The following is an 11,535-nucleotide window of genomic DNA, read 5'->3' as shown; positions in this document are numbered from 1 at the left end:
ATATTTAGAGATCTCACTGGAGAATTTTCCACCTTTATCCTATAAAGATAAATCGCCAGGCCCCTACATGGCCACCACCTCCCTCAGCCACTACCCCTAAACGAAAGGTACCACCAGCCTCAACCCCCTACAAGAGTACCATCACCCTCAACCCCAACAAGGATACCATTCTCTCCACTCCCCTTATATGGTTCATATGATATGGAGGCAAGGAAATACTGACAGTGGACTATCTGTAGTTACCTGGCAAAATCCACCCACTTCTCGATTATCTTCTTGGGGGACAGACGGGTACAGATGATCCCCACAAAATCGGCCTGGAGAAAACAAACAATGTGAATGTCAGCGGAAAATTATGGGACAACTGTGCAACAGTCAGATTAGTAGGCCGAATTATAGACTTGACGGCAAGGTGGCCCCATCTCTAAACCCTGCCGCCAATAGGGGGCCCCCCCCATCTCTAAACCCTGCCGCAATAGGGGGCCCCCCCATCTCTAAACCCTGCCGCAATAGGGGGCCCCCCATCTCTAAACCCTGCCGCAAAAGGGGGCCCCCCCATCTCTAAACCCTGCCGCAAAAAGGGGGCCCCCATCTCTAAACCCTGCCGCAAAAGGGGGCCCCCCCATCTCTAAACCCTGCCGCAATAGGGGGCCCCCATCTCTAAACCCTGCCGCAATAGGGGGCCCCCATCTCTAAACCCTGCCGCAAAAGGGGCCCCCCATCTCTAAACCCTGCCGCAAAAGGGGCCCCCATCTCTAAACCCTGCCGCAAAAGGGGCCCCCCATCTCTAAACCCTGCCGCAAAAGGGGCCCCCCCATCTCTAAACCCTGCCGCAAAAGGGGCCCCCCATCTCTAAACCCTGCCGCAAAAAGGGGCCCCCATCTCTAAACCCTGCCGCAAAAAGGGGCCCCCATCTCTAAACCCTGCCGCAAAAAGGGGCCCCCATCTCTAAACCCTGCCGCAAAAAGGGGCCCCCATCTCTAAACCCTGCCGCAAAAGGGGCCCCCATCTCTAAACCCTGCCGCAAAAGGGGCCCCATCTCTAAACCCTGCCGCAAAAGGGGCCCCATCTCTAAACCCCTGCCGCAAAAGGGGGCCCCATCTCTAAACCCTGTCGCAAAAGGGGGCCCCATCTCTAAACCCTGCCGCAAAAGGGGGCCCCATCTCTAAACCCTGCCGCAAAAGGGGGCCCCATCTCTAAAACCCTGCCGCAAAAAGGGGGCCCCAATCTCTAAACCCTGCCGCAAAAAGGGGGCCCCATCTCTAAAACCCTGCCGCAAAAAGGGGGCCCCATCTCTAAACCCTGCCGCAAAAGGGGGCCCCATCTCTAAACCCTGCCGCAAAAGGGGCCCCATCTCTAAACCCTGCCGCAAAAGGGGGCCCCATCTCTAAACCCTGCCGCAAAAGGGGGCCCCATCTCTAAACCCTGCCGCAAAGGGGGCCCCATCTCTAAAACCCTGCCGCAAAAGGGGGCCCCATCTCTAAACCCTGCCGTATGGTCTTAGCGATGCTTTTCAAAGAAAAAAAACATTAGGTACATAAAAAGCACAATGAAGCCCCGTTCTTTTCTACAATTGGGGAACAAGGATGCCTGAAGGACAACTTAGTCACATTTTGAACAATATCAAGAGCGCCCCACATATAGACCAAAAAGTCCTTGATAGTATTGTATTTTCAGTAGAATAAATAAGCCAATGTGTCAAGGACGGACTATTACTGCAGGCAAAAGATGAGAAGGCAGGATTACCCGATCCTCATGCAGAGACAGGTGGTGAGTTGCCAGCATCCGAATTCCTAGGCGGGATGTTAATGTTTTATCCAAGAAGAATCGAATCACCATCTCGTCCTGAGGGGGGAGGAAACGGCTGGATTATTTAAGGTCACAACAAACTTTGTCACATGACTCCCCACCACCCCCCAATAAATCATTTCTAGATTAACTGAATTTGGCTAGAGAGCAATTCCAGACAAAAAGAGCAATCCGAGGATTTACCAATGCTCATCCAACACACACTATAACTGTGCTACCCATGTCACTGGAAAAGTACAACTAAAAACTCCGGCATGAGAGTCTTGGCCTAGGGTTCACACTATTGCTGCGCGACATTCCAATCAAACTGCCCTTGCGGGCATCAATACCATGTTAACTACCACCAAACACTGTGCACTTGCCTGCACCAGATCACATGGTACAAAATTACCATATGATCCAGTTGCAGAGCGGCTCCAAAAAAAAGGCACATGCACGTCTTTGTTGCGATTTGAACACATTCAGAATGGACGAACACAAATCGCACTACACTTAAATACAAGTGAATTGCACAGGAATGCGTTGTGGTTCCTGTGCGATTCACATGCAGTTCATAATTGTGTGAACTGAAGCTAAGCCCCTGGTGCTCACCTGCAACCCTTTCGCACATTTTGTGCAGCCTTGGGGGCCCTTGGGGACACTACTTTGTTTCCCTATTGCTCTGTTATTGGAACAATCTCTAGCAGTCTCGTGTAATGTGTTTTGCAGTCTCCTGATCCCAGTTCCTGCCTAAAAATACACCTATAGCCATCTATGGAGTCTCTTCCGATCCTCTCAGCATGTCTGCACTCTCCGATCAACTCTTGTAGCATGTAGTCTCTGACCATCTCCTGTAGCATGTCTGCAGCCTCCCTCGATATCAAGAAAGTTGACCACCACTAGTCTAAAAAAGTAATAAATCCAGTTGCTGTGTGATGCACAACCCTCATAGGAGAACTTCCTTCACCTTTCCTCACTGTAGCTTGTCAAATCCTTTCTAACCCAGACAGCTGTGGGTGAGACTAGGTGTGGCCAGATGCTGATTGACAAGCTACAGCTTTATGAATCAGCAGTGACAATGCTGATAACCACATCCCCTGTAACACCACCTCCCACTGTATTGCAAGGAGGCACAGCCTAAATGAAAGGGACAACTCTGCTCTGAATTCAGGAGCAGTGCAGCATCATTGCCACCTCATAACATGAAGCTAGTTTAGAAGGACTTCACTGGCAGGCTCTACAAGTATTTTGTGGGACTTTGCAGGGGGACTAAAAAAGAAAAACAACAAGTGAAGATGGACTTAATTCTTCCACAGAAAAAAAAAAAAAAAAAAGAAGGCACACAATGCGTTAAATCCAACGAGGCGCATGATACCTCATGGGTTTAGCGCTATTTATATCGGACAGCTTTATAATACTCCTGGAAGACAGCCATTGCTGTTCCTTTTGAGCTCTGCATCCTTAACAGCAGTCGAAGCTGCAGCTGTTACGCCTGCCACCCCTCCTGCTCAGACGCAGAAGACTGTATTATGTGAACACACTCACAAAATACAAAGGCTTCTCAGAATGGGCGGCATAAGGGAGGTACGGGCATAGACGCTCTGTGTGCTTTTCTCCCCTCTTTCAACCCAGGTCTCCAGTGTAATTCCCAGCAGAGCAATAATTCTGTCAAATAAAGATATAATCCCAGGAGATGCCATGCTCCTTGGACATACAGTAATTCATCGTGACCCTTCACTTTATACAAAGTGGCCGATTCCTGGAACTCAGCTTTAAAGTGCCCCAGCATGGAGTTATCAGACGGTGGTATGTGCTGCGCCACTGCAAAGCAAAAAAAAATTTAAAAAAAACAAAGCTGGCTCTTGCTCTTTGAGTTACCTGGATGTGCTTGCGGCTTTCTCTCATCCCCTCGGCCAGCTGGGTCACCACGTCCTTATGGTCATCGAGGAGCTGCCGGAGCAGTTTGCAGTACTGGCTCTCCACCTCGTGGTCTGTGATCTGCGTGGGAAGAGAGACGGGGTTGACCTCTGCATGCAAAGACTACACACAAAATACACTAGTATGGGAGGAAAATACAGGACGTGGCACTCACCGGCGGGAACTCGCTCAGCTTCTGGAAGGCGCGAATGTAGAGCTCATGCTGCATACAGAGAAAGAGCAATCAGGTCATTAAAGCTGAACCCCAACCATCCATTCAGTCTTGCATAGTTGTAACGGCTCCACCTCTGCACCGATATGGCTTACTTTGATTTCACTGCACACTGTGAGCTTCTCAAAAGCTTCAGCAAGTCACATAGAGCCCCACCTCATTTCCTGGCTGGAGGTTATCCAGCATCATCTAGCCGTCAAGGACATCCATACACCCTAGGCTGACTCTGCCTGGCCCACCTTTTGCATTGAATGCATTTCAATTCAAAGAGGCTCATGTGTGGGCATTACCTAGGGCAGCATGTATGCCAATACAGCCTGCCTAGGAATGCCCACTCTTCTAGCCTGACCCATCAAGACATTTTGATATTTACATAGCTTCCCCCACTAGCCAACCCACTGGTTGCATCAGGGCGAAGGGATCTTGACAAGAGTACCGAGGATGGGTGCTGTGATGTTTTCAATAAGCACCCTGCAGGCCCCTCCCACCAGCCAGGATCTGCCTGCATTGCATATAGGCGTACAGAGAACGAGTGATGACACCACTGGGTCCAAATAAGGCAGGCAGTCAATTGTTGTTTTAGGTGTCCAGGACCAGATACTCTCTGGAGGCCAGTGACCGGGCGTGGCAGCGAACGCAATACTAACGGTCACCTTAAAATGATTTCAAATGTAGATCATCATGCTATATTTACATCCTAGACACTGTGCCTATGTCCTCCACCCCCCCCCCAATCTCTTCCCCCCCCCCCCCCCATTTACCAGTTTCTGTGTTTATCCACGCAGGGTTAATGTTATTTTTGGTACCGACTGCAATTGTGAGAATGGTTTCCCACAGACATGTATTTTTATGTCTGGTATCGTATGCTTAGTGGTATTCGTTTACCATTGCTCTCCCTTCCCCTTTTATGTTGTATCCCCTCTTGCATTACTTAAAAAACGATTAACAAAAATAACTAGGTAGGTAATGAAAATGGGGAGGGAACAAATGAAGGCAAAATACAAGCGGATTAAACTTCAACTTTAAGAGAATGTAGGCTCATTGGGGTTTTACATTTTAAATGTACAAAAATGTGTCAATTTAACCTAAGGAGAGTTTGCAAATACCAGCGCTGACTGAACAGGGAGGATGCAATTACTCACCACATGTAGGATGGTGGGGTTGCAGCCAATGATAAAGGGCAAACTGCGAAATCCTTTAATTCTGTGAGCAATGCGGACAGGGAGCTCCTTGTGCAAGTATCTTGCGCTTTTCTACAAGGAAATAGAAAAAATTTAAAAATTTAAAAAAATGCGAAGACAAGCAATCAGAAAAATTCATAGGAATTACAAGGCAGGAAATACAAAACAGCCTCCAGATTGTCTAGAGCAGTGGTTCTCAACTGCCCTATTGGCGTGACCACTTGATAAAGTTTCGCAAGTTGTAGGGACCACTAACCGTAAAATTATTTTCATAGCGTGGGTTGTTAGCAACCAAGGTAAAACAAGTCATTTGCACCATTAAACCACGGATAATTTAGTGCTCCCCGAGTCCCTTCCACTTGTACAGTATTAAAATCACTTAAGGTACATTTTAGGATGTACCATTCTCTTTGTTCTTCTTTCTTTCCCTTTTATCCCTCTCTATCCTAATTTCTTGTCCCCCCCCCCCCCAGCCATCTTGTTCTCTTATTCTTTTCTCTCCCTTTTTCTTTGTTCCTCCCCCATGGGATCAGCGGCAGTGCCGGTGGGGGGAGGGGGAGAGAGAGAGAGGGGGAGAGAGAGAGAGGGGGAGAGAGAGAGAGGGGGAGAGAGAGAGAGGGGGAGAGAGAGAGAGGGGGAGAGAGAGAGAGGGGGAGAGAGAGAGAGGGGGGAGAGAGGATCAGTGGCAGTGCTAAGCCAACTTAGGTACTCTTGATCAAGGTCATCTGCTGATCTGAGAACTGTAGTGGGGACTTTTAATGGCAAATATAATCACAGGTAGTGTTACTCACTGTGTCTCCAACTTTGTGGTGTCTCACAGCAGAGACACCTATGCTGAAATCAGGAGATAGGGTCTCCTCCAGCCCCTCCCACTTCACATTCCTCACCAGACAGCTGACCTCTAGTCTCTCGGCCCCCATCCATGCTGTGAACTGAATGGACGGCTGAATGGATGGCTGCTAAGAGGCTGAGTGGGAGGCTGTGGGCTCCAGGGACAGCCCTGACTGGCGGCCGCAAAAAGGCTGGGAGAGCGCGGTGTGGACTTCAGGAACAGCCAAGGATTTGGTGACCTCTGGCAAATCATCATTTGACCCTTGAGGGGGTCCCGACCCCCAGGTTGAGAACCACTGGTCTAGAGACTGGTGTGTTGCTTTGCTAAAGTGGACCGGGAATCATAGGGAATGTCCTTGAGCAGCATCCTAAAACAATCTACCTTTTTTTGTGTCAAGAAATAAAAGTGTACTTCCTGTGCCTGGAGCCTCATTAGCTGTATATCTGCAGTGTGAGATCATGTAAAGCATTGCAGCCTCCGACTTAAAGTCTCACCAGACCTGGAGTGAGATTTGGTGATGTCACTACTGTGCTCCTTACTCTTCTCCTTGCTGGAAAGAAGATCTCCCCACATCTTCTTTATTCGTTCTGCGAATTGTGCTTCCTTCATCTTTCCTGGCACTTTTTTTTTATCATTACCCCACCAGTCATCAAATCACCAGTCACCAGGGGGGAAAGGGGTGTCCAGCATCTCTGCAAAGATGCACAAATGCAGAACAAGGCATGACAAGTCAGTAAAGGGGTCAAGGTCAGCTATAGGCAATACTGGTGACCAGCCCTGTGTCTTGCCAGCCTTTTTGGGCACAGCCTCCACCATGTGGGTCCTCTTTAAAGACTGAGAACACATCCCATCTAAGAAGCAGATACATTTCAAACCTTAGATAGTCACTGGAAAATAAAAATTTCCAGAACTAGAATATTCCTTAGCAGGAGTTCTAGTTAACCCCTTCCCACCCACCTCGGCGTCCCTTTAAAAATTGCTGAACACCCAAGATCAGTAATCATGTGACCGCTGTGAATGGCTATCAAAGTGGTTACGGTACTTGACTGAGGGCCAGTCCCGTTGGATACCAATCATTAGCGGGGACAGACAGCTGTCTTTATTTTAAAAAATTTAATTCTTTAAAGGTATGCGGAAATGAACAATAAGGTATGGCATTACATACGGTAACTAATGACATCCGGGGTTAGACATTAAAACCATCACTTTAAATAGGCAGAGGATATCAGCGAGAAAACCAACAAAGTTTCCTTACAGCCATATGGAAAAAAATTGTCAACGACAGCTGTCTTTAGGCTGGGAGTGCATAAACATCGCACATGTGCAGGATGCGGGCATTAAAGCGCACCTTTTTACTGACGTATATATATGTGTCACATGGGCAGCAACAAGTTAAAAATGCAACTTGCAGGAGTATTAAAGCGGTAGCATAGTCATGAGTTTCTACAACAGATGCCTGTGTGATCAGCCAATCAGAATTCATCACAACTTGAGACTTACCAGAATGTGACTGCCATCCTGAGAGCGGCCCGAGTACAGCATAGTGGTGGGAGTCAGACGCACGGACGGCTAAAATGAAATCAAGAAACACCACAAGTCAGCAATGCTGCAGGACTATCACCCCACCCCCCCCCCCAACCTTGCCATTCCCCCGTCTATTAAAAACACAGGCAGTATTTAGACGACTCATCACTGAGGAAAACAGACATGTAGGTGGTATGTATCCATGACCGAGAAGCTCAGCTCTATCTACGGCATCCATAGGCTAAAGCAGGAATATGCAATTTACGGACCTCCAACTGTTGCAGAACTACAAGTCCCATGAGGCATAGGAAGACTGACAGCCACGAGCATGATACACAGAGGCATGATGGGATTTGTAGTTTTGCAACAGCTGGAGGTCCGCTAATTGCATTTCCCTGGGCTAAAGGATCACGAGGATCTATAAAGGAGATTTATATTCAAGTACAGAACTACCGTATATACTCGAGTATAGGCCGACCCGAATATAAGCCGAGGCCCCCAATTTACCCCCAAAAAAACTGGCAAACTTATTGACTCGTGTATAAGCCGAGGGTGAGACATGCCTGTCCATCCCTGTGTGTGTGTCCGTCCATCCCTGTGTGTCCGTCCGTCCCTGTGTGTCCGTCCATCCCTGTGTGTCCGTCCATCCATCCCTGTGTGTGTCCATCCATCCATCCATCCCTGTGTGTGTGTGTCTCCATCCATCCATCCATCCATCCCTGTGTGTGTGTGTCTCCATCCATCCATCCATCCATCCCTGTGTGTGTGTGTCTCCATCCATCCATCCCTGTGTGTGTGTGTCTCCATTCATCCATCCATCCCTGTGTGTGTGTATCCATCCGTGTGTGTGTGTGTGTGTGTGTGTGTGTGTGTGTGTGTGTGTGTGTGTGTGTGTGTGTGTCCAGCCTACCTGTGTCCCGAGCCTTTGTCCCGAGCCTCCGTCCCGTGTCGTGCCTTGCCTTCGTCCTGTCCCATCCCGTCCCGTCCCGTGCCGTGCCTTGCCTTGCCTCCGTCCCGTGCCCTCTTCGTCGGCGGCCATTGTAAAATTCAAAAGCCGCGCCTCCTCCTTCGCCTGTGATAGGCGGAACACTGAATTTCCCAGCAGCCTGTGTTCCGCCTATCACAGACGTCGTATCATCCTCGTCCGTAGTACGAGGATGATACGACGTCCGTGATAGGCGGAACACAGGCTGCTGGGAAATTCAGTGTTCCGCCTATCACAGGCGAAGGCGGAGCCGGAGGCGCGGCTTTTGAATCAGAATGGCCGCTGTCTGTCTGCTCGACACGCTGATCGAGCGGGCAGACAGCGATGACTCGAGTATAAGCCGAGGGGGGCACTTTCAGCCTCAAAAAAGAGGCTGAAAATCTCGGCTTATACTCGAGTATATACGGTAACATACTATTTAAACATATTCAAATACAAAAACGAATGTACCATTAAATCCATCCCCTCCCCATCCTATCAGCAGCTAAGGAAAATTACTTGTATAATATTTTTATGAGAGAAGTAGGTGAGAATCTGAAAAATCGCTCCCCGTGTATTTACACCCCAGTTTCGATGGGGTCAGTCTGGTGGATGGTTACCTTCTCTGCCGCTTGGTCAATGCTGGACTGGTTATAGAAGGAGCTGACGGTCTTGGATCTTTCCCTGGCCAGCTCCACATGGTGGTGGTCTGTGGCGGAGGTGGAGTGGAATCGGAGAAATATGGAGGACAGACGGAGAGGAGGAGTCAGGGCCCCTCGAGCCAACATCTCTATCATGTTCTTTCGCAACATCTTTAAGCCCTTGAGCGGGGATTCCTGAGGAAGAGAAGCAGGTCAGACAGGTCTGGAGTGAGGAGGGGAGACTGGCAAAAGCAGAACCATGGTAAATACGTACCAGGACCCCGTGGAAGAGGTACGCCTACACTGGGCCCAGCACTTCCAATCCTGAATACAAAAGAGACTTAATATGAGTCCGAAGAAGGGCAGAGGGGCCTGCGAGAAGAAGAAGGGCAGAGGGGCCTGCGAGAAGAAGAAGGGCAGAGGGGCCTGCGAGAAGAAGAAGGGCAGAGGGGCCTGCGAGAAGAAGAAGGGCAGAGGGGCCTGCGAGAAGAAGAAGGGCAGAGGGGCCTGCGAGAAGAAGAAGGGCAGAGGGGCCTGCGAGAAGAAGAAGGGCAGAGGGGCCTGCGAGAAGAAGAAGGGCAGAGGGGCCTGCGAGAAGAAGAAGGGCAGAGGGGCCTGCGAGAAGAAGAAGGGCAGAAGGGCCTGCGAGAAGAAGAAGGGCAGAAGGGCCTGCGAGAAGAAGAAGGGCAGAAGGGCCTGCGAGAAGAAGAAGGGCAGAAGGGCCTGCGAGAAGAAGACAGAAGGGCCTACAAGAAGAAGACAGAAGGGCCTACAAGAAGAAGACAGAAGGGCCTACAAGAAGAAGACAGAAGGGCCTACAAGAAGAAGACAGAAGGGCCTACAAGAAGAAGACAGAAGGGCCTACAAGAAGAAGACAGAAGGGCCTACAAGAAGAAGACAGAGGGGCCTACAAGAAGAAGACAGAAGGGCCTACAAGAAGAAGACAGAAGGGCCTACAAGAAGAAGACAGAAGGGCCTACAAGAAGAAGACAGAAGGGCCTACAAGAAGACTTCTGCACCCGCTACGCCCGAACACCCGCCAACATAGTTTCCTAGCTAAGGAAATCCAAACTTAAAGTTCGTGAGTAATTAAATAATTGAAACATCCAAGTGATTAGACTCCAAAAGTGAACAGATAAAGCTAGCATCTATATGGATAATACTGTGCATTATACTGACACCATTCATGATAGATTGCTAATAAAGCAGTTCAGATCGAGTTTGATATTTAACCCTCTCGGGTGAAGACTCTTGAGAAGAAATATCCATTTGGTTTCACGCTGTGATAATTCGTGAACTCGATATGAACCCCTCCATGTAGGGAAAGTGCAGTCAATACCACAGAATTGTAAAACAGAAGGATCTTGGTCATGCTTTTCCCTAAAGTGCACTGATACGCTATGATGTTTGAATCCCCTTCTGATATTGGCCAAATGTTCAGCTATGAATCGCACGTAATAAACTGTTCAACCCCAAAAGTTTCGCCATCACAAGGTGTTACCAATAATGATGGCGAAACTTTTTTCAATCTTTCAACATACTAGTGAAATAACTTTAATACTAATTCAGCGAATGGTTTTAGTTATTTTAATAATATATTATTTGATTAGCAATTTTAAATTCGGTAACTTTTATTTGCATATTCTACGTGTATATGAATGTATGATGTATATCTCTCTCTCTAATATATACACACACATAATATTATATATATATATATATATATATATATATATATATACACATATGTATGTATGTATATATATATATGTGTATGTATGTATACATACACACACATATACATATACATATACATACATACATATATATATATACACACACACACACACACCAGTTAGTATTGTTTGTGGTTACCTAAACACATGTTTACATTCATTTGTGCTTATGTGGAATGTATGCACTTTTTTTGTAAATATTCCATCAAAAGTTTTTGCCCTTGAGATCATTGTGAGCGGGGTAACACTTGATGTATTGCGGTCATGGGGACCCAAAATTGCGTGGGTGCACGATCTCGCACAAGAGTGCGCATAAAGCCCTTTGGCACGCGCACGATTATGTGAACCTGCGCACGCACATGCGCAATAAGCCTTGAGTCGCACGCATTGCACGGTTCTGAGCGCTTGTGCGCAATAAGAAATTTCACTCGCAAGCGTTCAAGGAGTGGGGTATAAAAGGGGGAGCAGCTGAGGCCATGGAGCCAATCCCAATGATTAAGCCGTATTGGTGAAACATGTCTGGGCGTGGCTACATGGCAAATATTAGGAGCTTTTAACGTTCGGCTGTACCGGCCATTGAGTGTGCAGTGCTTCTGAAGTGGAGAAAAGTGGAGTGGGTAGGAGAGTGAGCACATCAATTTTGTTGATGAACTTTAATAAAAAAATAAATAAAAAAGAAGATTTGAAATCGTAAATCAAGTTTTTTTTTTTTTATTTATA

General features: G+C 47.8%; 1 protein-coding gene across 5 annotated transcripts in view; it reads right to left on the bottom strand.

Annotated features, from left to right (window-relative positions):
* Positions 1-243: 243 nt before the first annotated feature.
* Positions 244-11,535, bottom strand: part of BCKDK (branched chain keto acid dehydrogenase kinase) — a gene marked incomplete at its 3' end in the record, with an annotated part of 45,018 nt that continues 33,726 nt past the window's right edge. For all 5 annotated transcript variants that reach the window (XM_077447216.1, XM_077447217.1, XM_077447218.1 and 2 more), the window contains 8 exon segments: positions 244-317; positions 1,747-1,845; positions 3,667-3,786; positions 3,881-3,928; positions 5,080-5,190; positions 7,451-7,519; positions 9,059-9,274; positions 9,354-9,403. In XM_077447216.1, coding sequence (XP_077303342.1) covers positions 244-317; positions 1,747-1,845; positions 3,667-3,786; positions 3,881-3,928; positions 5,080-5,190; positions 7,451-7,519; positions 9,059-9,250 — 713 coding nt within the window.

Source organism: Lithobates pipiens, unplaced genomic scaffold (genome assembly GCF_037356315.1).
Source record: "Lithobates pipiens isolate NorthernLeopardFrog02 unplaced genomic scaffold, aLitPip1_a1.2 Scaffold_22, whole genome shotgun sequence".
NCBI lineage: Eukaryota > Metazoa > Chordata > Amphibia > Anura > Ranidae > Lithobates > Lithobates pipiens.
This window is presented reverse-complemented; position numbering and strand designations above follow the sequence as displayed.